At 45.9% G+C, this 22,528-nt stretch overlaps 1 protein-coding gene across 1 annotated transcript in view; it reads left to right on the top strand.

Annotated features, from left to right (window-relative positions):
• The window catches only part of LAMB4 (laminin subunit beta 4), a 790,532-nt gene that overhangs the window by 420,056 nt on the left and 347,948 nt on the right, over positions 1-22,528 (top strand). The window contains exon 14 of the mRNA XM_086967212.1: positions 17,358-17,508. Coding sequence (XP_086823338.1) covers positions 17,358-17,508 — 151 coding nt within the window. The remainder of the gene's footprint in view (positions 1-17,357; positions 17,509-22,528) is intronic.

The raw sequence follows: 22,528 nt of genomic DNA, 5'->3' as shown, positions 1-22,528 counted from the left end.
TGGTCAACTTAAGCTAATGATGACACATGAAATCTATTGGTGTAGGGACTTAAATGTGTAATAAAAACAACAATGGGCCTAAATGAGGCCTACCTACTATGGTCAACTTAAGGTAATGATGACTCATAAAATCTATCGGTGTAGGGGCTTGTTTGTGGGATGAAAATAACAATGGGCCTAAATGAGGCCTACCTACTATGGTCAATTTAAGCTAACATTTTGGTGAAATCTGAGAAATAGACATGACAAATCATTTTCAAGGTCTGGGCAAACATTAATACATAATCATACTAAAAGACACACCTCCCAGGACAACCTAAAATCTAGGGTAACCACCCTTTGATCAATCAAGGTGAAAATGTAAGAACAGTAAAAGACAACCCCATTTCTACAAGATAGCTGGTGTATATATATAACACCTAGTTTCTTCACACTGTGGAACACATGTGTGCACCACCATTCAAAAAAAAAATTGTCCTTCATTGGCAAAAACTGTTTTGAAGAAAACAGGAAAACTATAATAGGTGACATGTTTGTTTCTTTTTTTAAAAGTGGGGCCTGCTCATAGTGATTGCAAAGAAAAACATGGGAATAATGCAGGCCAAGGAATTATATCCTTTTGCGATTCTGTCACAAATAAAAAAAAAATTGTCTGATTGTTCAAGTCCAATGTCAATTTTGGGACATCAGTGTAGGTCACCACCCGGCATCTTCGGTATCCGGACACTTCCTCTGATGCGGCCATCCACCGCCCTTCCGGTCTGGTCTGGTCTGGTTCCATCTTCCAAAAATAACAAACTAACATAAAAACATGAAAGTAAAAAACTAAAATAAGAAAGGAAGTGGGGGGGGGCGACCCACGCACCAACACCACAACCCAGCAATCCTAGGACGAGAAAACAAGTATCATTAATCTTGCATGATAAAATTTTCTATTTAAAAAGCACCCCGGGTGCCTTTCATTATTGAAAAGAAAATATCCTAATTAATTAAAAACATTCAAAATCTAATTTTTAAGTAAATTCAGAAGGGCCTAACATACCCTAGTGCTCTATGAGACAGCCCCTCCCTTCAGAGCAGGAGCCAGGCTACAGTGTGAAGCAATTTGAATCACTGCCAAATGATGATCTCACAGCAGGAGCAGGGGCTGCAAGCCTCCCATTCCCTGATCAGAGAAGCCCGCCCAGGCCTACTGTATCTAACTAACTCCAAGGGCCAAGAGTCTGCAAGAATCCCTTATCAGCAGGCAATGAAGCTGCCCGCGCTGACAGCCAGGAAGAGCGAGTTAACCCCACCCTTACATAAACATGCCGTCCGCGGAACAAAATTGGATTATAGCCAATCATAACAGGACAGGCTGCAGTCGAAGACTGCAGAGGAAAAAACCCGTCTTCACAAACCAGCTGGTCTGCCAAGGTCGACAAACAAATTCCTTGTAAGCTTGTTCCCAGGCCTGATTTCTCTAACTAACGAAAGCTAGCATTTTAAAAAAAAACAATTCTGTTACAATGTACTGCTGCTTAAAAGCTCCACTTTCTAAAAAGACTTTTGTCTAACTAATTCAGCTAAAGGCAAGACATTAAAATATGGGCATTGATTTAGTAAGGGGCAACTCAGTTCTCCACACAAGATTATACAGTCTGCATTTAAAAAAAAAACGAATTAACATGGACTATTGGGTTAAACATTTCTCTGCAGATATATCCATCAGGCAGCACGTTTATCGTGCAAGGTATTAAAAATATATATTATCAGCTGTTGAAAGAGAAATCATTTTAAAACAACATAAAATGCAGATACATTTCACCATTGTATTTTGTTCAACCAGGGGCATAATGTAATTTTGCATTACAATGTAATTTATAGCGCAAACTTTTAAATTGAACCTAATAAAAGGGCCACATTCATATATTAATAAACAGCCATTTATTTTCTAACTGAGTTGGTTAACTTACCAATGCCGGTTTTGCTGCATACAGTCACATTTAAAAAAAAATTCAGTTTGCATTTGGGAAAATAATAATGAGAATACAATTTATTGTAAAAGCACACGGTTGCCTTTCACTAATTAAAACCACATGTTACCATGCACTGTCGGGCAAGATTAATTATTCTCAACCTGTGATCATTGCAACCAGCACATTCCTTTCTAGATGGAAAACCCTCAAAGAAATAATTAATGAAAACAGCCCCGTAGCGTGCACTCTAACTGGGCCATCTTTTTAACATTTCACAGATTTTAAACCATGCATTCAAAAATAATTCTCCACACATCAGTGGATGCATATTAAGAAAGCACATTTAAAAGAACACAGCTCTCTCCGTGCAAACCCTTATCTCAATCCGACTGGTTGATTTATAACCTAGCGACCCCTAAAAGTCAGACACATGAAGTCATCAGTTTCAAGGCAAACCCACACAAATTCGTAGACGCATTTCAAAAAGAATGTGAAATGAACAGAACCCTTCGCAAAGCACAAGATGTTACCTTTCCGCAAAGAAGCTGACAAAGCACGTATTTATTTATTTATTTATTATTTATTTATGCATTTTTATATAGCGCGGACTTTACCCGAAGCCGTCAGAGCGCTTCACATTAGGAACAGAAATGAAACATAATGAGAAACATTACAAAAGAGCAGATTACTAAAACATACGTTACTTACATAAGGTAATAGTGACAATTGTGAGCAAAACAAAAAACATGAGGTAGTAAAAATTGTGAGCAACCAAAAATACATGAGGTAGTAAAGGTAATAGTGACAATTGTGAGCAAAACAAAAAACATGAGGTAGTAAAAATTGTGAACAACCAAAAATACATGAGGTAGTCAAAAGTGCACAAGAGGAAAAGTGACAAGTGTGCAGTTATAAGAGAAAACAGAGTATAATTTGAGGTATAATACTGCAATAAGTGATAGGCACAAGAACAGGCGTTACGTAGGTAAGGTGGCACTTGTGCAAGTATCAAAGGTAAAAACATGTGAGAGGTAGCAACCGTGTGTTACAGGGGCAAAGTGTTGTGTGCATGTTACAAAAGGGCACCGAACACAAGTACATGGAGAATACTGCAAAAAGGCAGACACTCCCACCACAGGAAAACACTGGGAAGGCACTCCCATGGTCATGGAAAGTAGAAAATATCAGTAGTGGGAAGTCTTCCTCCAAATAGCAAGAGGACGTGAATTACTTTTGGAGGTGTCTCTGGAGGAGGAGAACTTTGAGGTCCCTTTTGAAGGCCTGGGAGGAGGCGGTGGTCCGGAGTTCAGGCGGAAACGAGTTCCAGATTCTCACTGCGTTGCCTGAAAAGGATTGGGCCATTGTTCTTTCCTTCTTGAAAGTGGGAGGTTCAAGCAGTAGATTCTCGGCATTGCGTGAAGGTCTAGAGCCTCCAGAGAGTTTCAGTTTATTCGCCAGGTAGCGGGGAGAGGAGGAGTGCAAGGCTTTGTGGGTGATACAAGCGGTCTTGTAGATAGCTCTAGCCTCGAAGGGAAGCCAGCGGAGGGTGGATAACATCGGTGTGATGTGATCGCTTCTTTTGGCCCCATAGATGAAACGAGCTGCTGAATGGAAGACAGACTTAAGTGGGGACAGGTGAGATTTGGGGAGGCCAGTAAGAAGAGAATTGCAGTAGTCTAGTCTGGAGAGGACCAGCGATTGCACCAGGGTTATAAGGTCCTGCTCTGGGAAGAACCGACGGATTCCCCACAGAAGGCGCAGTTGGTAGCGAGCAGATTTTGCAATAGAATTGATGTGGGGAGTTAGATTGAGTTTTTTGTCTAGAATGACACCAAGAGATTTTGCGCTGTCGACAATGATGGGTTTGTTGTTTAGTAGATTCATCTGATCCATCCATGATTGAACCGGGGGAGGAGAGAGTGAGGAGGAGAGGAGGAGGAATTCAGTTTTGGAGGGATTCAGAATCAATTGATGAGATGACATCCAGTTTTGAATGGAGTCAAGAGTAGATCTTAGGATGGAGAGATCATGAGTGGAGGCAACCTTGAGGTAGAGTTGAGTGTCATCTGCATAGAGATGATAGTGAATCCCGGATTTGCTTAGGAGGTTTCCCAGTGGTTCTAAGTAGAGATTGAACAGTGTGGGTGCAAGTATAGAGCCTTGGGGAACACCTTGACCCACCGCCACAGGAGCAGAAAGACTGTTCGCTATTTTGATCATTTGAGATCTGTCAGAGAGGAAGGATGCAAACCATTTAAGCACAGTGCCCTCCATGCCCATTCTCTGTTGAAGAATATTGAGGAGGGTGTTGTGATTAACAGTGTCGAAGGCTGCGTAGAGGTCAAGGAGAATTAGCAGACAGGACCCCCCTGAGTCGAGTATCCTCAGCGCATCATCAACCACTTGCAGTAGGGCTGTTTCAGCGCTGCAGTTTTGGATGAAGCCGGACTGACAATTGTCAAGAAGATCATTGTCCTTGATATGACGAGAGAATTGTTTGGCTACACATCTTTCCGTGATCTTTGCAAGAAAGGGAAGGTTAGTGATGGGGCGGAAGTTGTTGAGGTCATTCGCATCAGCAGTGGGCTTTTTCAGCAGCGGGGTGACCTGCCCAGTTTTGAAGGAGACAGGAAGGGAGCCTTGCCAAAGGGAGAGGTTGATCAGAGTGGTCCAATAGGAGAGGGAATGGGTATAGAAGTCAAAGGCAATGGCACTGGGGATAGGGTCAAGAGAATGGTTGGAGGGCTTTGTTTCGCGTATGCACTTGAGAAGGGCATCTTCAGATATGGGGTCAAAGCTCTGCCAAATGGCTAAGGATTTGCGCTCCTCTGGAGGTGTAGGATGAGCAACCTGATCCACAAGTGCTTTCACCTTTCCATCGAAGAAAGTAGCGAAATCCGCTGCTCTCTTTGTAGAATCCTCTACCTTGGAGGTTGGGGGAGAGCAGCTCGGAGTCTTGATGAGATCGAATAGTTTTTTGGGTCTATTTTTGGCGGAATCGAGGAGGGTTTTGAAGTGCGTCGCTTTCTCAAGGAAGATGTGCTTGTGGTATTTGGATCTTGCTGTGCGAAGCAAGGCTAAATTGTCAGTGGCAGGCAATTGCCTCCATTGCTTCTCCAGGAATCTTAGCTGCTTCCTTTCCTCATAAAGGGATTTGTTGAACCAAGGTGCTGAGGGAGTGGGCCTTATCCTTTTACTTTTGAGTGGAGCGACGTTATTAATTTCAGCTGCAAGAACTGTGAGGCATTGGGAGGTGAGATCGTCAACAGCTATGTTCGGGTCTAGCCTTGGAAGTGAAAGCAAAGCTGATTCACAGAGAGGACCGACATCAATGTTTTTGGTATCACGGAACCAGGTGATGGCCCTCTTGGGTTGGCCAAGAGTTGTAGAGTGTGAAAGTTGAAGAGAGAATGGGATGAGGTGGTGGTCAGACCAATCTACATGAATAGGGGTAGTAGTGGAAAGCATGCCTGCTTTAGAAATAACAAGGTCCAGGATTGCGCCCTTAGAGTGGGTTGGTTCAGTGCAGTGTTGGATAAGATCATTTGCCGAGAGGAAGGTGGCCAGTGAGTTTGCAGAGGAGTCTTGCGGTGCGCCCCAGTGGAGATTGAAGTCACCCACAATGGTCTGATTGTCACTTTGAGAGTATTGGTCGCTGATGAAGTCTTTGAGATCTTCTATAAACGAAGAGCTACTACTACGAGGCGGGCGGTAAATGATATGGAATCTGAGCGGTGAACGGTGTTGCAATTGAAGCTCAAGAGAAAGGCATTCAAAGGTGTGGGAGGAGCTGCTAGGAGACACCTTAAGTTGGAGGTTGTTTCTGAAGATGACTGCAACACCTCCCCCCGTGTTTTCAGTTCTGTCATGCCTAAATATGGAATAACCTGTGGGTAATAGGAGATCAAACATAGAGTGAGAGGTATCTTTGAACCAGGTCTCTGTGAGGAAGAGCATGTCAAGTTTGTGAAGGGTGATGGTGTCGGAGATTTCAAGTTTGTGTTTTACTGCAGATCTGCAGTTGTGAAGCATACAGCGCAGCTCTGACAAGACTGTTTTGGTGACGGGGGCACTTGGGCTCTGAAGGGTGATCGGGATATTGTACATTTGCGGAGGTGCTCGGGAGGGTTTAGGTGGACGCTTTGTTCTGACAGAGGTGATTGTCGGAATAGCTTAGACAGTGGGGTTGCTAGGGTATGCCTGTTGAAGAAGGGTGGCATTCAAGGGCTTGTGTGAGTTAACGACGCTTGCAGACGAAGGGTTGAGCTTGGCTGTATTGGGGTGAGGGGGCGAGGTGCATCTCTGGGGAAGTTGGGAGGGGGTAGAGGTGCATGGAGGGGTGGGGATCTTAGAGCATAAAAGTGAAATGGCAGCTGTAAGCTGAGAGATGGAGGTGATCAGAGAGCCTAGCGTATTTTCCAGTGAGAAAGAGGCAGAGCACGGAAGGTTGGGTGGCTCGATTGAAATAAGGGGGGTTGGAATTGGTGGTGGACGGCAGGGAGAGGTGGGGGGACTGGGGGTGTGTTGGGGGGTGGGGTTCACAGGTGGGGAAAGGTGGAGGTTGGGAGCGGGAGTAAATGAATTGGGGGTTAAGGGAGAGTTGTCATTGTTGGTATTGCAAGAGGGAGAGGAATTAGGGACAAATTTAGAGGGAGAAATGTGCGGGACACGTCGGTAGGGAAGTAGGAGGGGGAGGCCTGTGTGGCATCATGGGAGTGTAGGAGGTTTGGGCGGAAAAGAGGTGCATTGGTTGCGGAGGTCCTGTCAGTTAGGAGAGGTAGCAGTGAGGGAACGGTCATCTGGCAGAGTGAGGGGGGTTGAGAGAAAGGGAAGTTGAGGAGGGGACGTGGTTCTGCTGGGCCCGAGGGAGGGAGAAGGAAGGTGTTCCTAGGAGGGGAAAGGGGGTAGTGCGGCAGTACTGGAGGAGTAGGAGGGAGGAGAGAGATGCAGTGGGAATGTGGCAAACACGGGGTGAATGACGAGGGAATGAAGGGGTGGAGAGGAGGGACGGAAGGAGGGCTAAGTGGAGCATAGAGACAGTTAATTGGGGAAGAGTGTTGGAGGAGAGGTGGACTAAGGAAGGGGGTGATGGGAAGAAGTATGGGGGAGGAGAATAGATTGGAGTATCGTGATAGTGCAGATGGGACGAGGAGCGTGTTAGCTAGTGGTAAGGCTGAAGTAATGCGGGAGGGGACATACTGTGGGGGGGGAGGAATAGGAGATGAGGTAAGTTGGGGGGGAAAGGGAAGAGGGCCGACCTGCGCTTCTCGAGAGTGCAGCCAATTGGAGTGGGGTGGGGTCGGCGGAGGAGAAAGGGAGTAATGGGTGGAGCTGGAAGGAGAGTCAAGGGGAAGCCCGGTTGCAGAGACGGGGAGTAAGGTGGGGAAGAGGTGGTCAAAGAGCGAGAGGCAGGAGTCTTTGCCTTGGATCATGACAGTTCCGTTGTTATAGAGTGAGATAGTGAGGTAGCCATTGAAGCACCCAGAGGGGGAAATTTTTAGTTGTTTCCCATAAGGGATAGAGGAGGAGGAGGTGACGTTAAGGGAATTGTAAAAACTGTTGGACCAAGAGGGGATGTCGCGAGTGAAGAAGATGAAATCGTTTTTGAGCCTCCCAAGACGACCATTGTAAAATTGATCCACAAAAAGGGAGTCCGGGAAACGTTCAATAGTGTTATGCTTAAGTTGTTTTATTGTAGCTTTAGTCTGGTCGGGAGGATAAATGATTTTGTAGCAATTGGCTCCAGTCTTAACTCGAGAGGTGGCCATGTTGGGAAGCTGAGGCGAAGGAGGGTGGGGGAGAGATGGGAGGGGTGTTGCTGGGAGAGCGGTAGTGAGGAGAAAAGAGAGGGCAAAAAGGGGGCGCATAATCCAAACGGTTTTGGTGGAGAAACTGGGTTAATGTGCCGTCAGGCTGTAAAAAGGCCTAAACGATGCAGCTGGCACTACTTGCTGCGCAGCTGTCAAAAGGCCTAAACGGTGCAGCTGGCACTACTTGCTGCGCAGCTGTAAAAGTCCTAAACGGTGCAGCTGGCACTATTTACTGCGCAGCTGTAAAATTGTTCAGAATAAATACCACACAGTTAAAGAGTTTAGCGGATGGCGATTATGATGGAGGAATGCATAACTCGCAGACGCCCGCAAGGATGTCCGATTGCTTGACGGAAGCACTGGCCGTTGAGAAGAAACATCTGGAAGACAGGCTGTGGACTCACTTAATACAGCTCGGTAATTAGGAGTGTAGGTGCGCGCTGCGCGCAGCGTCGAGGTCTCAAAATCTGCCATTTTCAGGTCAGGCGGCATGAGCTGGTCGTGAAACAGCCATTCTGAGCCAATATGGGGACCGTTTGAGGCTGGGTCAGTAAGATTGAGCTAAGGCAGGCAGTTTTAGGCCGTTACAACAGTGCAGTGCTCGGAGTCGGCGCCATTTTGGAGCACATGTGCAAGTGCTGCCAGACTTGTAGGGCTTATCCGGGGGTCAACAGGGGCTCTCCGCTCACACTTCCGCAGTTTAAGGTGCTACTAGTCGGACCTGCAGATATGCTGGCGCCATTTTGGAGCACCTTTCTCGTAAGTGTCTGTAGGTGGCGCTATTTTATGACCCATAGTGAGTCTGCGGCTCCTTTGTCCTTCTTTTATTCTCATGATGATAGCGCTTAAATTGTCAGCTGTTGCTCAGGTGAGTCAATCTAGTAGGAATCAATAAAAGTCAAAATCAAACCACCAATCCTTAAAATAATCCACTGACTTTTATAGTCAGTTCAGATAACCATGCAAGGTAAAACAGCATGTTTAAAAATAAAGACTGCCATCTCAATTCAAGATATTAACCCTTTGGCAGCTCAAGCACAATCAATTCCCAATGACTGCAGATACATGGGAAAATCATGATAACACGTACACACATTTTCAAAACGTTATCCCCAAGCACCCGAGAGAGATCCAGCTCTCTCCTGCCTAACGTAATGATAACATGCCCTGTCCAAGCCATTACCACATGGCGCTATTCACAAGCCATATTTACAAGACAAACTCTTCACAAACAATATATCCAAGGCGCAATGCACAAGGAAAACAGCAGATCAACATGAGAACATGCACCTCACAAGCCACATTAACATGGCGCTATTCACAAGTCATATTTACAAGACAAGCTTTTCACAAACAATATATCCAAGGCGCAATGCACAAGGAACACAGCAGATTAACATGAGAACATGCACCTCACAAGCCACATTAACATGGCGCTATGCACAAGCCATATTTACAAGGAGCTATATTCAAAGAACTCCACAAATCATATTACAATGAACACATTACACATTGCACAGCATAGGCAGATGCAGCAAGCAATTTATTTGGGCAATTTAAAAGCATTTTTTACACACATTTATACAATTGGACCATTACAAAGATGTAACTGGCTCCCTCATGTAATGCCATCCTTCAACCCTGACAGTTTAAACACCAAGATGAAAACCATTCCTTCCACCCTGAATAAACCAAATGCCATGATGTAATGCAATCTCCTCACGCTGCAACTGTTCAAGCCCATAGGTCACACAGGCTACATAAACTGCCAAACTACGCCAGATGGAACTGGCGCTCAGGGCACTCCCTCACAACACATGGGAAACTCTCTAAGCACATGGCCAGATCACACAGGCTTCGTAAACTGTTTGTAGACGCCAGATGTCATGGCTGGATTTTCTTATTAGATGGGATCAGCCCCTAGGGGCCCCTCCAACCCAGCCAGAACTTAATCACATCCCTCCTCAGGACCATCTATCCAGGCACCTGGGTACCTACCTGAGGATGGGGAACTCGCAATATACAAGCTCATATTATTAAAAACACCACTAAATCTATAGCGATACTAAGAATACTCACTGATTACTAAGGATATCCATACCCTACACCACACTCATACATCAGTTAGTCTCGCGGCCACTCAGACCCAGACTAATCTACCCCAGGGCAGATATGACACACAATCCGGTGCGTCTACACATGGGCCTGCAGAACCCAATGCTCTCTTTTCCAAACGGTTCGCAATCCGGCAAACCTCCACGCCAGTATCCCCCCTGACGCTCTCACTTACACAAGCCACAATCCTGTGGGTATACACGCTGGTCATCCTCCCCAACGTTCTCACTAACGCCGCATATCAACGACGACCACATTCCTATGAACACCTTCAGATATATATTGGGAAGTCTCTCTCCCTATTCACTAAGGGCTTGCTACTACAATATTAGGAGTTAGCCAATTAATATAATGTACCTCTTATTCTTGGCATCATAGGTCCACTCGCTCCCTATTTATGTGATCACCACTGACCTGATTGGGGTTACTCATCCATTCACGTAAATACTAAACACCTAGGAGGTACATTTACCTGGATTGAACAAGAATACAAGGCACAGCTCAGTTTACTACAAACTGGGGGTTATTTTATTAGAACAATATAAACACCTACACAGATCTGTAAGTGACAAAGACTATAGATAGAACACACCGCTGAAAGAGAAAAGATTAGCAATACAATAGCTTAGGGAATAAGAACAAGATTAAGGAACAAATTCACCTGATTAATGTGAAATCTTGTTCTAGCTGTCATCTGGGTTCCTCTCTCGTCTGTGCCTTGGCTCATCTCAGACTCTCTCTCTCTCCTGCACTCTTGGGTACATCTCTGCGCTGATCACTTTGCACTGGACTCCTCTCCCCCACGAACTGTCTCCACCTTCCAGCTTCAATCTAATGGTTCCTGCCGCTCTAATGCTTTTCATTCCACTAGCTTGTTCACTCTGTCTCTGCGCCAATGTCCAAATAACTCCAGCTGCTCCCACAGGTTAGTCCACGATCTCTCCTCCGTCTCTTCTAAAAGGCATTACTTCAGACTCCAGCTATTCACACCTCCTCCTGATAAGTAACTGCTTCTGACTGCTTCCTTCAGTTCCAGCTCACTATTCAACTCAGCTCTCTCCAGCTTGAACCCTCTCTCTCTGCCAACTCCACTCGACTGCTTACCACTCCTCCACCTCAACACGACTGACTGGCTCCGCCACCTCCACTCGACTGACTGACTCCGCCTCTGCACTTCACTGATATAGAATGCTGTTTCCTCATGGAAAGTTCCAGCCATCAGCCTGCCGCCCACCAGGTCTCTGCATCACCTCGCATCAAGGACACACACCCAGCCGGCCGGCATTTTGTTGTGTCTTCCACACAGAGAATAATACAGCCTACCGATAAGGGCTGGCCCAGACCGGTTCTCTCCAAGTGAAAAACAGCTTTAACTATAAACTTTACCTTTATCCTGAAAAGCCTCTCAGCTTCATCAATATGGAGTCCCTCTAGCTCTAGGCCTGTAGGCCTGAAAGGGATGAAATGCCCCTTAGCTCTGCCAGAATACCTACATAAACCATACCAATGTGTCAAGTATGTCAAAGCCAATAGGCAATAGACAGATTAGAGTCAAGAATAATTCCTGTGCCAGCTCCCAGGCTTCCACGCAACCACAGTGCGCATCTGCATGTTACGTCTGGGCCCAAGAGAAAAACACATTCCTCGGATAAGAAGCGGTCCTAACTGGATTTTCCTCTAGCACACAACAGCCTTAACTATAAACATTACCTTTACCCTGAAAAGCCTCTCAGCTCCATCAAGATGGAGTCCCTCTAGCTCTAGGCCTGTAGGCCTGAAAGGGATGAAATGCCCCTTAGCTCTGTCAGAATACCTACATAAACCATACCAATGTGTCTAGTATGTCAAAGCCAATAGGCAATAGACAGGTTAAAGTCAAGAATAAAGGATCTATCATCATATTAAGCAGCTATCCTCTTCTAGGTCTGGAAGAAAGGGCTTAAAAGGGCCAACACAAGCTAAGAATAGATGTGAGCAAGACTAAGATCTATATCACTGCTAAATAGAGCCAAAAACTCTGCCATAACAGATCCCTGCAGCCAATCCCTTTTACCTCTGCGAGCGTCGGTGCTGAGCGAGTCTCTGTTACAGTATGGGCCGGTGGCAGCATGAAGCGTTGAGAGCCCTGGGCCAAAGCATGGAGAGAAGGCGAGGCCAACGCGATCACTCGGAGTAGATTCATAGCTAGTGCAGGTCGGTCCCAGCCACCTCCCTCTAGAGCGCCCTAGGGATCACCATCTGCAGCCCCCTCGCAACGCCGTATCCAGAGAGCGCTTTGCTTGCTCCTCAGGATGGTCATCACCAGGTCTTCCAGTAAGAGCGACCCTTCATTAAGACATGGCGCTGGTGGGACAGTCTCATAGGTCTCGGCGTTCTGGCCCATTTCTAGGCCTCACCCGGTCACCAGCCGGGCCCCTAATCGCCAGGCAGCACCTCCACATCAGCGTCAGTCCCAGGAGAGTCCGTGGGGGAGAGCCAGCCCCCGGTCAGTTGGGCCTCCCAGCAGAGAGGTCATGGTGGGGGAAAGGTGTCCCCGTATGTGCAGACTTTCCAGGAAGGCCTAAGATGGCGGCGTCGTAGGACTAGCACGTGGAGTCCCCAGTGGATTTTCAGGGCATCGGGGGGACTACCAGTAGATTCCAGGAGTCAATCCCTCACCTTTGAGCCTGTCGGCTAGCTCATAGCGTGGCGTGTGTGCTTTAGAAGGCAGCGGTTGAGTGGAGACCCCAGAGCACACGTCTCACTCCATTCATGGCGTGGCCACGTCCTGGGGAAGTTTGTTTTTGAAAAATTAAAAAATAATACAAGTTTGGTGGATGACCATCGAAACCGATGGCAGCTGCCCATTAAACCTTCTGCTCATAGAAGTGAACCACCATGATGGTGATCCCCTTCAAGATACAAAGATAACAACCGGGCTGGTAGTCTTTAGAATGGCAGGGATAATGTCCTTTGCCCAGTGCTTAATTTGTAAAAACTAACTACCTTGCCAAAGTTTGGTCAGAAGCTTGTGGCCATGCTACAGATATTGGGGCTGACAAATATTAAGGCAGTGAAATTTGTATTCCACCTCATGCTTCTTTCATTTACCTTACCTTCTTCTTTATCCAACTCTGACAGGATCTTTTTCAGTCCTGCTCACTGCCATTCCCACGGGTTTTTGGTTTTTCTCTTCCGCTTTCTTTCCCCTTTTTGGTTTTTCTCTCTCTTGCTGCAGGTAAAAGTCTGAAGAGAAAAAAATAAGTTGCAATTGAAGGAGGGATGGTGAGCGATTCAGGTCCAGCACACACTATTACAATAGTATAGCAAAGTGTGCTGTTCCATGTGAAGGTCAGAGTAACATAACTCAATGCCCAAGACAGACAAGGTCAGAAGGAGTGTGCCCTTTTCAGAGCAAGAGCCCTCATCCACCCAAGGGTGGCATGCTTGATCATTGGGCTTAGTACCTCATTGGGCTGGCGCTGCAATGCTCAACGAGCCCCCAAGGGAGCTCTTTGCTGGAGATCTTTTTAATTCGGCCCTGCACAAACCTCTAAATATTGAGTATCTGTGTATATGTGGATAAGGAAGATTTTAGATTGAGAAGGGTAGATTGGTATATTGACAAATTAAAATTAACTAGAGGTTCCCATTCCAGAAAATGTATTCAAGGGGCCTATGTTAAAGATTAAAATCACAAGGAGACATCTAGGAAAGTAATGTCCCTAATAATATTCCAGTAATAGGTCAACATGTTTCTTGCCTGTCGTCGTCCAGTAGGATCAATGGCAATTCATCAGGGCCATTGTTAAACCTAATTTAAGAGGAACGAGTGTTCCAATAGAACATAATGTGCCTCTTCTCTAAAATACTTCAGTGTGTACTATGTAGAAACCTAAGAATTCAGACTTACAACTTAGCTTCAGAAGCTAAATTTCGAAAGAACACTAAAAATGACCTGCACATAAAGTTATTGAGATGAGACATTTGTCTTTCAACTCACATAAATAGTTCAAGCCTCATTTCATGCAGTGGTGTATCATTGTGATGCAATCTGTCATTACTTTCCTAATCCTCCAAATGCTAAGGATCTATTCATGATTTTGAGTATCGATTTTGAGTATTGTGTGAACACTAATATGCCAACCAAGTGAGGATTCAAAAATTGTGTGCATTTTCCAAAACAAAGCCCAGTATCATACAAATTATGTGATAGTTTTTATCATCATTATGGTTTGTGGCGACACCACTGATCTCAAGAGGTAGTGTACATCCACCAAGTATGATATGGTGGCTTTTAAGCAAAGAAAATTGCAGTTCATTCTCAAATCATAGCCCCAACATCACAAGCAACATAAAGCTCACATAATCCATAAAAAAATCAGATCCCTTAAGACTCGTGGGATCATTGGCTATTCAAAGGTACTTTGTTCAGGAAGAGGAAAATGACCTAGTTGTCGCATGATCACAATGATATCTCTTCCTCAACAGCAATACCATCTGTACTCACATGCTTCTTATGTGCTCACTGCTGTGATCCTACCCATCGCTACGGTCCCGGAGATAAGCGGGAGGTCAGCCATACCAGCTATAAGCCGAGATAGAGAGCGGAATAGCCATCACATGAAGTAAACATTATTGCTACATAAATATTAACATTGATTCCCTGTTCATAATGAGAAAGATAATGATGATTACCATGTCTATATTTCAAGGAGTAATGTTTTTGAATGTATCTTCATATAGTCAGCCGGCCTAAATTCCATCTCATCAAAAGTGTATACACATTTCACTTGGAATATAATGTAATATATTCTGTTGGTATCCCCAGATGGATACACCTTGGTTCTCTGGTCTAACATCATTACTTCAAGAATGAATACCAAGAGTCAGTATTCTTAATAAGTGTTAAAAACAAAGGATATCCCATTCATCTAATGGTATAAATTAGTTGGTCATAAGTCATACTGTACTTAGGTATATTGGAATGGTATCCCCTTTGTCATCCAAGGACAGCTATTGCTTGACATCCTTTGGGACATCACTTATCCATCCAACCCACGGTATCAATACTGCCATCAGTTGTATATGTAGATAAAACTGTGGCGATTGAAAAATTATTGTTTATTCCTTGCAAGTAGTGTCCTTGGGATATCATCTTTAAGGCCTTGTACATAGGTGCTTAATCGGAAAACCTATTGTTGTTCCTTCTCCAGCAGGATCAACTGTGGGTTCTCTACATTAGTTAGTGTTTCCAGAATAACCCAGTGTATGTGCTTTTTCTCCAAATAAATATTATTCATTTTAGTGGTAATCCACCTATACCTGATGTTGCTTCTATGTCCATGTATGCATATTTTCACAGCTCTGGTTGGCATCCCAACATACTGTAACTGGCGGGGGCATGTGATTAAGTAAACACAGTTCCTAGAGTTACTATTCATGTTTTTTCAGATGCCATTTTGTTTTTTCACATATCAATCTCCTTCACTGGCTTCATGAATTACCAGACATTACATTGCCCACACAGAAAATGACCAGTGACTTGAGGAAGACCCAATCCTATCTTCTGATGAGGGTGCTTTCCTAGGTTGAGCATGGACCAGCATGTCTTTAAAGATGTTGGATTACCTGTACTAGAACAGCGGCCACTCTAAATCCAATTCCCCTCTGTTTATGATGTTCCATCATTTGGTGATGATCTTCTTGGGTTTGTTTGAACAGGGAGTGAGATAAAGTGACACAGGTCAATTTAGTGGATTATTTTCAGTCCTTGCATTCCAATAGTGCCTCTCGATTCTTTAATGTCACTCTTTTCCGTGCAGTGCAAATAATCTGTGGTGGATAATTCATCTTTTGTAATTTTTCTTCAAGTGTGTCTGCATGGTCTTCATAATTCCTTTATTCACTGAAATTCCTCTGTAATAACTGGCCATATGGTAAGTTATTCCACAGTGCCCTGGGATGGTGCCTTGCAGAAAGCAGTAAACTATTAAGATCAGTAGGTTTGTTGAAGGTTTTTTGTTTTCAAAATGCTGTTATCAATTGGGATTGTCAAGTCTAATGAAGAAATATGTCCCAGATCCATGAAGATGTTTGCAAACGCAATTTCGGTGCTATGCATACAGGCAAGTTTATGATTGCCAACACCCAGATTTCAATGTACTAAAAGGGCATTGCAAATTCCAAATTACTTTATGGTGTGTATAGAAAACATAGTGCCAACACTGTGAACCTCTGTGTGTCACAAAACAAAGAGGGAAGTTAGAGGTGCCCTTGAATTGTTGCAGTTTGCACGGATATGCATCTGTGGTTTGGGACTGCTCTTGTGAAGGTTACTACTGACCGCTGAGGCAGTCAGTAGTACTTCAGAAAGTGGAAGCTGTACATGAAGAGCAGCTTCTGTGGTTCAAGTGACATCTGTGACGTCAGAAGGAGGGGACAGTTCCTGCCCAGGCCTCCCTGAAAGTTGCTTTTGTACTGTGGATGGCAGACAGTTTCACATCTCTTCTGGAACAGCATTGTGTTACATAATTATTGCAAGTAATCTAGAGAAGCATCCCGCTCATGGTCAAGTACATAAAGGAACTGCTTAATTTGAGCCGGTGGTTGCTGGTGGAGACCGCCGCACTGGCGCTCAATTTTAGGGACTGGCAGTTATTTTTTCTTTTAAGACATTTTCCGCGAGCAAGAGAAGGAAAAAGACATAAAACAGAAAGACAGAGGAAGAGAAAGACGGAAAAACCGTCACAAAGCAGAAAACTGGAACTCACATGAGTGAGATAAAGTGGAAGGGGGTGTCTGGTAGTGGATTAAAAAGGCCAGGGGTGGATTCTAGACCACCACCAGCCCTGGAATTCAGCATGCTGACAAAGCGCCGGCCGCGGGCTTATGAGCAGAATTTTGGGCACCGGCAGTCATTCTTTTACAAATCAAGCACTGCTTAACGGACAAACATATGTCTCAATGTGGTAACAACCTGAACTCTCGCAGTAATACCTACAGCAGGCCAATACAATTAAAGTGGAAGTACTGCAGCAACCCGGCATCTATAAGGTACAAGCCAAGTGCATGTGTTTCCTTCTTCTATAGGATAATGTGTGATCTATCTCTTTCAGCAACTAAAGGAACCTCAACAACAAAGAAGGAGTTGGGTAGTAGCTTCGGGCATGGTTGTACGTGGACAGGGTATGGTGTAATGTTCACATTTGCTCCATTGCATGTGTACTAGTCCTGTTACTCTCTTGCACTGGGATGGCCATTTGCCTTTACAGCTGTTACCCTGGTCTCTTGAAGATAGCGAGAGACGCGTAAGTACTACACATACCAAGATTCTATGAATAACAGAATATAGACTTTCTGGAAAGAACACTTTAATAAGAACATTAGAAATCCAGGGTAATGCTTTCTTTGTTCAACTGCAGAATGCCCTCAGACTCTTTCTATATGTGTTCAGGAGATACACAATCCAGAGATGGTTGCTTTTCTCTTGCAGATGTTCACCATACGATGGGCAGTGTGAGTGCCTGCCGCACATGACGGGCCGCCAGTGTAAGACACCAGCCGCTGGATACTATATAGTACAACTCGATTACTACATTTATGAAGCCGAGGACGCACAGCCGCTCTATGCATCTGAGTCAATCGTTAGTATGCAAAATAATTCACTATTTTATGTTTGGTTTTGAGGTCTATGGGGCAGATTTACAAGCCCCTTGCGCCACTTTTGCGTCACTGTTCCCATGTTAAAAGTGACGCAAAAGTGGCGCAAGTGGCTTGTAAACCCGCCCCTCTATGTTTAGCTCTGGAAGGCAGCATGGGTTAAAATTGTAACGCTAAAATATTTGGTGCTCTGCAGGACAATAGTTCAAATCCTTTCATTGCTCCAAAGTCATAAATTTGAGTGCTATTAATTTAGTTTAAAGTAACACCTTTTATTTGCAGAACTTGGAAATGTCTGGAGTATTTTATGAATCAAAATATTAAAGACACTGAGGCCATATTTATCAAGGCTTGCGTGCTTTTGCCCCACGCAAAGGGGTGCAAAAGCAGCGTAACGCTGGAGATGCAATGTATCAAGTCACTCAAGGCCACCTTGCATGGCTCTGAGTGGCTTCATAAATCCAGAATAACGCGACGCAGCGCAAATCGCTGTGTTGCGTTAATCTGCACCAGGGAGGCCTTCCATAGGTAGTGCGTGAATGTTTCAATGCAAAACCTATGGATTATGATGCATTCCTAGATTTACCATAAGAGGTAGACCTGAGAATGCGCCAAAACTGCTATGCCTCCCAGGTGAGGCGTAACGAGGGGAAATATCTTTATTTCTCCTCGTTTTTTCCTCTTTCTATCTGTGCTGCATTCTTCAGCACACATAGAAAGAGGAAAACGTCTCAGGGGAGTGTTTTTGTGAAGACTAGTGCCCCTTCCTGCCCTGAAGCAAGCCTGCTAACAAGTCCGGCATCCTTGCACCATGGTCCAAGAGTGCTTGCGTTGTGTGCCAGCGCTGGGAGAAGGCAGGAATGTGCCGTACAATGTTAAATACAGCACATTCTTGCTCTTTCCCTATCACGCAGCACTGCGCGATAAAATGATAAATATGCCCCATATTATTTAGGTGAGGCGCTGGCTGATCTTTCAAGCATCTAGGCTCTAAACCCTATCTTAACTCCTCCCATGCTGGTGACGAACCCCAGCCGTCATACCCCACGGTGGGCGTGTGCTGATGACGGCTGGGGTTCGTCACGGCCCCGCCCTGTTCTTTTGTTTACCGCACAGCGGTAAAATCGTGGCCGCAGAGAAGGGGTTAAGGACACACTGGCTTTGGCACTCTGCAGGTGGGGAGTAGTTGTTGACTACTGGACCTGAGGATACCTATTGTCAATATGAGAGTGATTGGGACTTCTGTAGGCTTCAAGTAGCAAAGCTTGCGAGCCCAAGCACCTCAAGCGTCCTCTGTATCAAGTCATCACTAATGTTAGGTGTATCTGTTAAGAAGCAGCAGGATAGACACAGGGGTAACAATATCCACTAAATACTTGCTCATTGAGATATGAGGAGAGTGTGTGTGCAGCCTGGCATAGTTGTTCCAGAATTATCTAATATAAGAGAACAGCTGAATCTGTCAGTGATTACATTACTGTGTGCCGTAATCTCCCTCCAGAAAAGCTCTAGAGGACGGGCTAGCGACGCAGAGGGAGCTGACGTCTTTCCCTTCACCTCTCATGCCCATAGTCAAAAACCCATACTCCGACCCGGGATTCCGGGACCCAGTATTTCTGATATGTAATCGGATGGGCTGCAGGTCAGTGGGCCACCCATTCGATATGGATAGCCCCCTTTCCTTTGATGCCCTACACACGGACTTTGCGCTCTCAAAATCGGAGCAATGGCATTATATGCAGATCCTTCCCCTCTGTACGCACTGGATAAGAACGGCACCTCACCCCCTTTAAATGATGGCTCCTCACCAAGACATCTGATAAGCGCATGATCTCAGAACTCTATCGACTAATAGTCCCCTCAATAGAGACTCCCAAGTCTAGGAGCCAGCTCCAATGGGAGACTGAGATAGGTTGGGAGCTAACGGTAAGAGAGTGGGGCAACATTTACTACCGGACACGCCACACGTCCCACAAAATGGCTAGCATCGAAATCACCACCAAAATCGTTACCTATTGGTACTACAACCCCCTCCGACTACACAGCTATAATTCAACCAAAACACCAGAGTGCAAGCGCCAATGCGGACAAACTGCTACGTTGCTACACATTCTATGGCAATGCCCAAAAATACAGAACTATTGGGAGCAAGTACTCGCAGACATAGATACGCACTTTGACAGGGAACTCCCCAGATTTCCTACATATATTGTTTTAGGACTACCTAACTGTCACTTTCCTTTTCAATTCGAAGCAAGGTAGGCAGATCTGCTTGTCCCTAGGGTTGACGTTGCAGAACATCCTATCCCACTGGAGCTCAGACCTGGTACACACACACACACGAGTTGACTACACAGGTTATGGCATATTCTTGGGATGGAACAAATCACCCTCTCCCTATCTAACCAAAGTGCTTCTTTCTCTGAAATATGGGGGCCATTCCTAACCTTGCTGACATCAGAATTCAGGGAACTTACCTGCCCCAAGTATTTGCGGCTCTTGAGACTGACTGAGACCCAGGGCCCCTCGTAGCCTTTATATAGAGATCACTAAATGGGATAATATAGGGCACCAGCTGAGTTGGGACTTATCACTTTCCCTCTTTCCTTCCTTCACTTGTTTTTCTCTTTTCCTTTTTATATATCGCAGTCATCAGGTCTGGGGATGGGGGTTCGGGAGGTTGATTGTTTACATCTTATAACATACACAGCCCTGATAGCAGGGTCCTACCTGTTGATGCTATACATCTTGGTGTCTTCCTTTTCTTTATCTCATTTGTTGATTATAAACCAATAAAGAGATTTAAACCAAAAAAGCTATAGAATGTAGACGATATTGAAGTTTTTCCCGCTGTATGGAATATCCCTTTTAAAAGAGCAAGCATTTTTTTTAAACCTTTCTTTGTCATTTTTAAAACCCATGACAACTTACAACAATTCAGCACCCCAAGAAGGTACAGTACAAGAGCATCAGAGGCACTCCCAGCTCTTAAAAAGTTAGATATTACAGTATTAAGGCACATCAGGGGAACAAGTGTTGAGGGGGTCGTGGCATGACACCAATGGAGTAGGGAGCTTTAGCCTGCAATGACCCCCCCATCCAGTGCCATCCTGACACAATCGAGGGGCCCGAGGCGTTCAAAACAAGGGGCCCAACTCCCCACTAAGGAGCAGATACCAATAAACCGGCTGAGGGAGCTGTTAGAGCAGAGAGAGACAGTTACCGGAAATGCAAAGCCACACAGGCAAGATGGTGCCCGCTGAATAACACATAGTGGGAGATCCTGAGACACGACGGACCCCCTATCGGTATCTGAACGAGTGGGGCACCGAACGATTTGGAAAACCCAGAAGATCGGGCGGAGGGTGAGCCTCATGCCAGGGCTCTCCCCTCCTGAGCAAGGCGGCCGCACGAAAATAGCGGCCTGAACTTGACCCACGAGTGCAGTCGACACCTGGTGGTAAAACACAGAGTGGAAGGAAATTGACGTTTGGGCTGGCGGACCCATGCAAGGCTGAAGGGCGATTCGGACCTCGGAAAGTCAAGCGGGGTGAGCCCTGACGCCCGAGCTTCCCCCTCCCAAGTAAAGGAGGGTGCACAAAACTGACGGCTGGGGCCTGAAGTTGAGTCGCGTGTGTGGCCAACATCCAACTGCACCGCACATAGACGAAGGAGACTACTACCCAGACCTGCGGATCCACATGAGGAAAATGGGCCCCCAGACCCAGGAGGATCTAGCAGAAGGTGAGCCTTGACGTCTGGGCATTCCCCCATGGGCAAGGGCAGATGCACAAATATGGAGCCTGAGGCCTGGAATTAAGCTGTGTGGGAAGCCGATACCCAGCTGCACTGAACAGAAACAAAGGAGACCACCAATGGGGCCTGAGGACTCATAAGAGGCCGACGTGGCACCCCACGAGGAGTACCCATGTATGGATATAAGGAGGTACGGAGGGGGGGGGGGGGTGATTGAAGGAAGTGGAAAGCAATATTGCCAGTAGTCTTCGATTGGGGTGGTGAACCCCACACCGCGAGGGCAGCCACCATTTAGCCACATAGCAGGCGAGAAAAAGGAGGCAACTGCCGGACCCTGAAGAGCTGCGAGGAACAAAAGCGACTCCCCGCAAAGAGGGAACAGGCATAGCGGAGGAGAGGGACATGCAAGGTGGACTTGACCACAGCCCAGAATTTGAACCGCTACCCCGAAGGAGAGCACAGCGAATTGAAGCACACCTGCAAGGAACGAGAATTGAGGAGGAATTAATTGAAAGTAAAGAAGAGAGGAGCCAATGCACTAAAGCAGTCCCTGGACATAAAGGATCTCTCTGGAGCGCTCCACATCACTGATAAGTCCCCTGGAGTGGCAGCGAGCATTGTAGCCATACAACTGCCTGGCACCTCGACCCCAAACCGGCTCAGGGCTGCATTCCGAGAGTGCAGAACGAAATGAGACAGGGAACTTAGAAGAAGAGGACTGCACTTCTAGAGAGGATCCACTATGGGGAAGGCATCCAGGAGAAAAGATCTGGAGCAGCAGGAGCAGGCTCAGGCTGGGAAAGAAACCCAGATGGCCCTACCCACCAAGACATACTTCAAGCCATTGAGACCTCTAGAGTAGCGGAGGGAACAAAAATAGACACGTCAGAGAAGATCTGGGTCCGCACAGGACAGACCATAGGCGGCTGGCAGAACAGGTCACAACGAACGAGAGTGATATCCACGACATGAAACCTAAGCTGGTCACAGCTTCTAGTAGACTCTCAGACATGGAGAAGCGAGTGCACACACTGGAACTCAGAGTGGAGGATGCCAAAAATAGGGCAAGACGCAACAACGTGCAAATCATTGGCCTGCCGGAAAAAATTGAGGGGGCTAACATGGTCGCACACCTAGAGGACTGGATCCAAACCAAGGTGGCAAAATAAGGAGTCTCTCCCTACTTTGACCTAGAGCAGGCACATAGAGTACCAGCGAGAGCCCCCAAGCTTGGGGGAACCTCCACGG

The sequence above is a fragment of the Lissotriton vulgaris genome, chromosome 1_1, assembly GCF_964263255.1.
Source record: "Lissotriton vulgaris chromosome 1_1, aLisVul1.2, whole genome shotgun sequence".
Classification (NCBI taxonomy): Eukaryota; Metazoa; Chordata; class Amphibia; order Caudata; family Salamandridae; genus Lissotriton; species Lissotriton vulgaris.
Note: the sequence above shows the minus strand (reverse complement) of the source record. Positions and strands in the feature narration are given on the sequence as shown.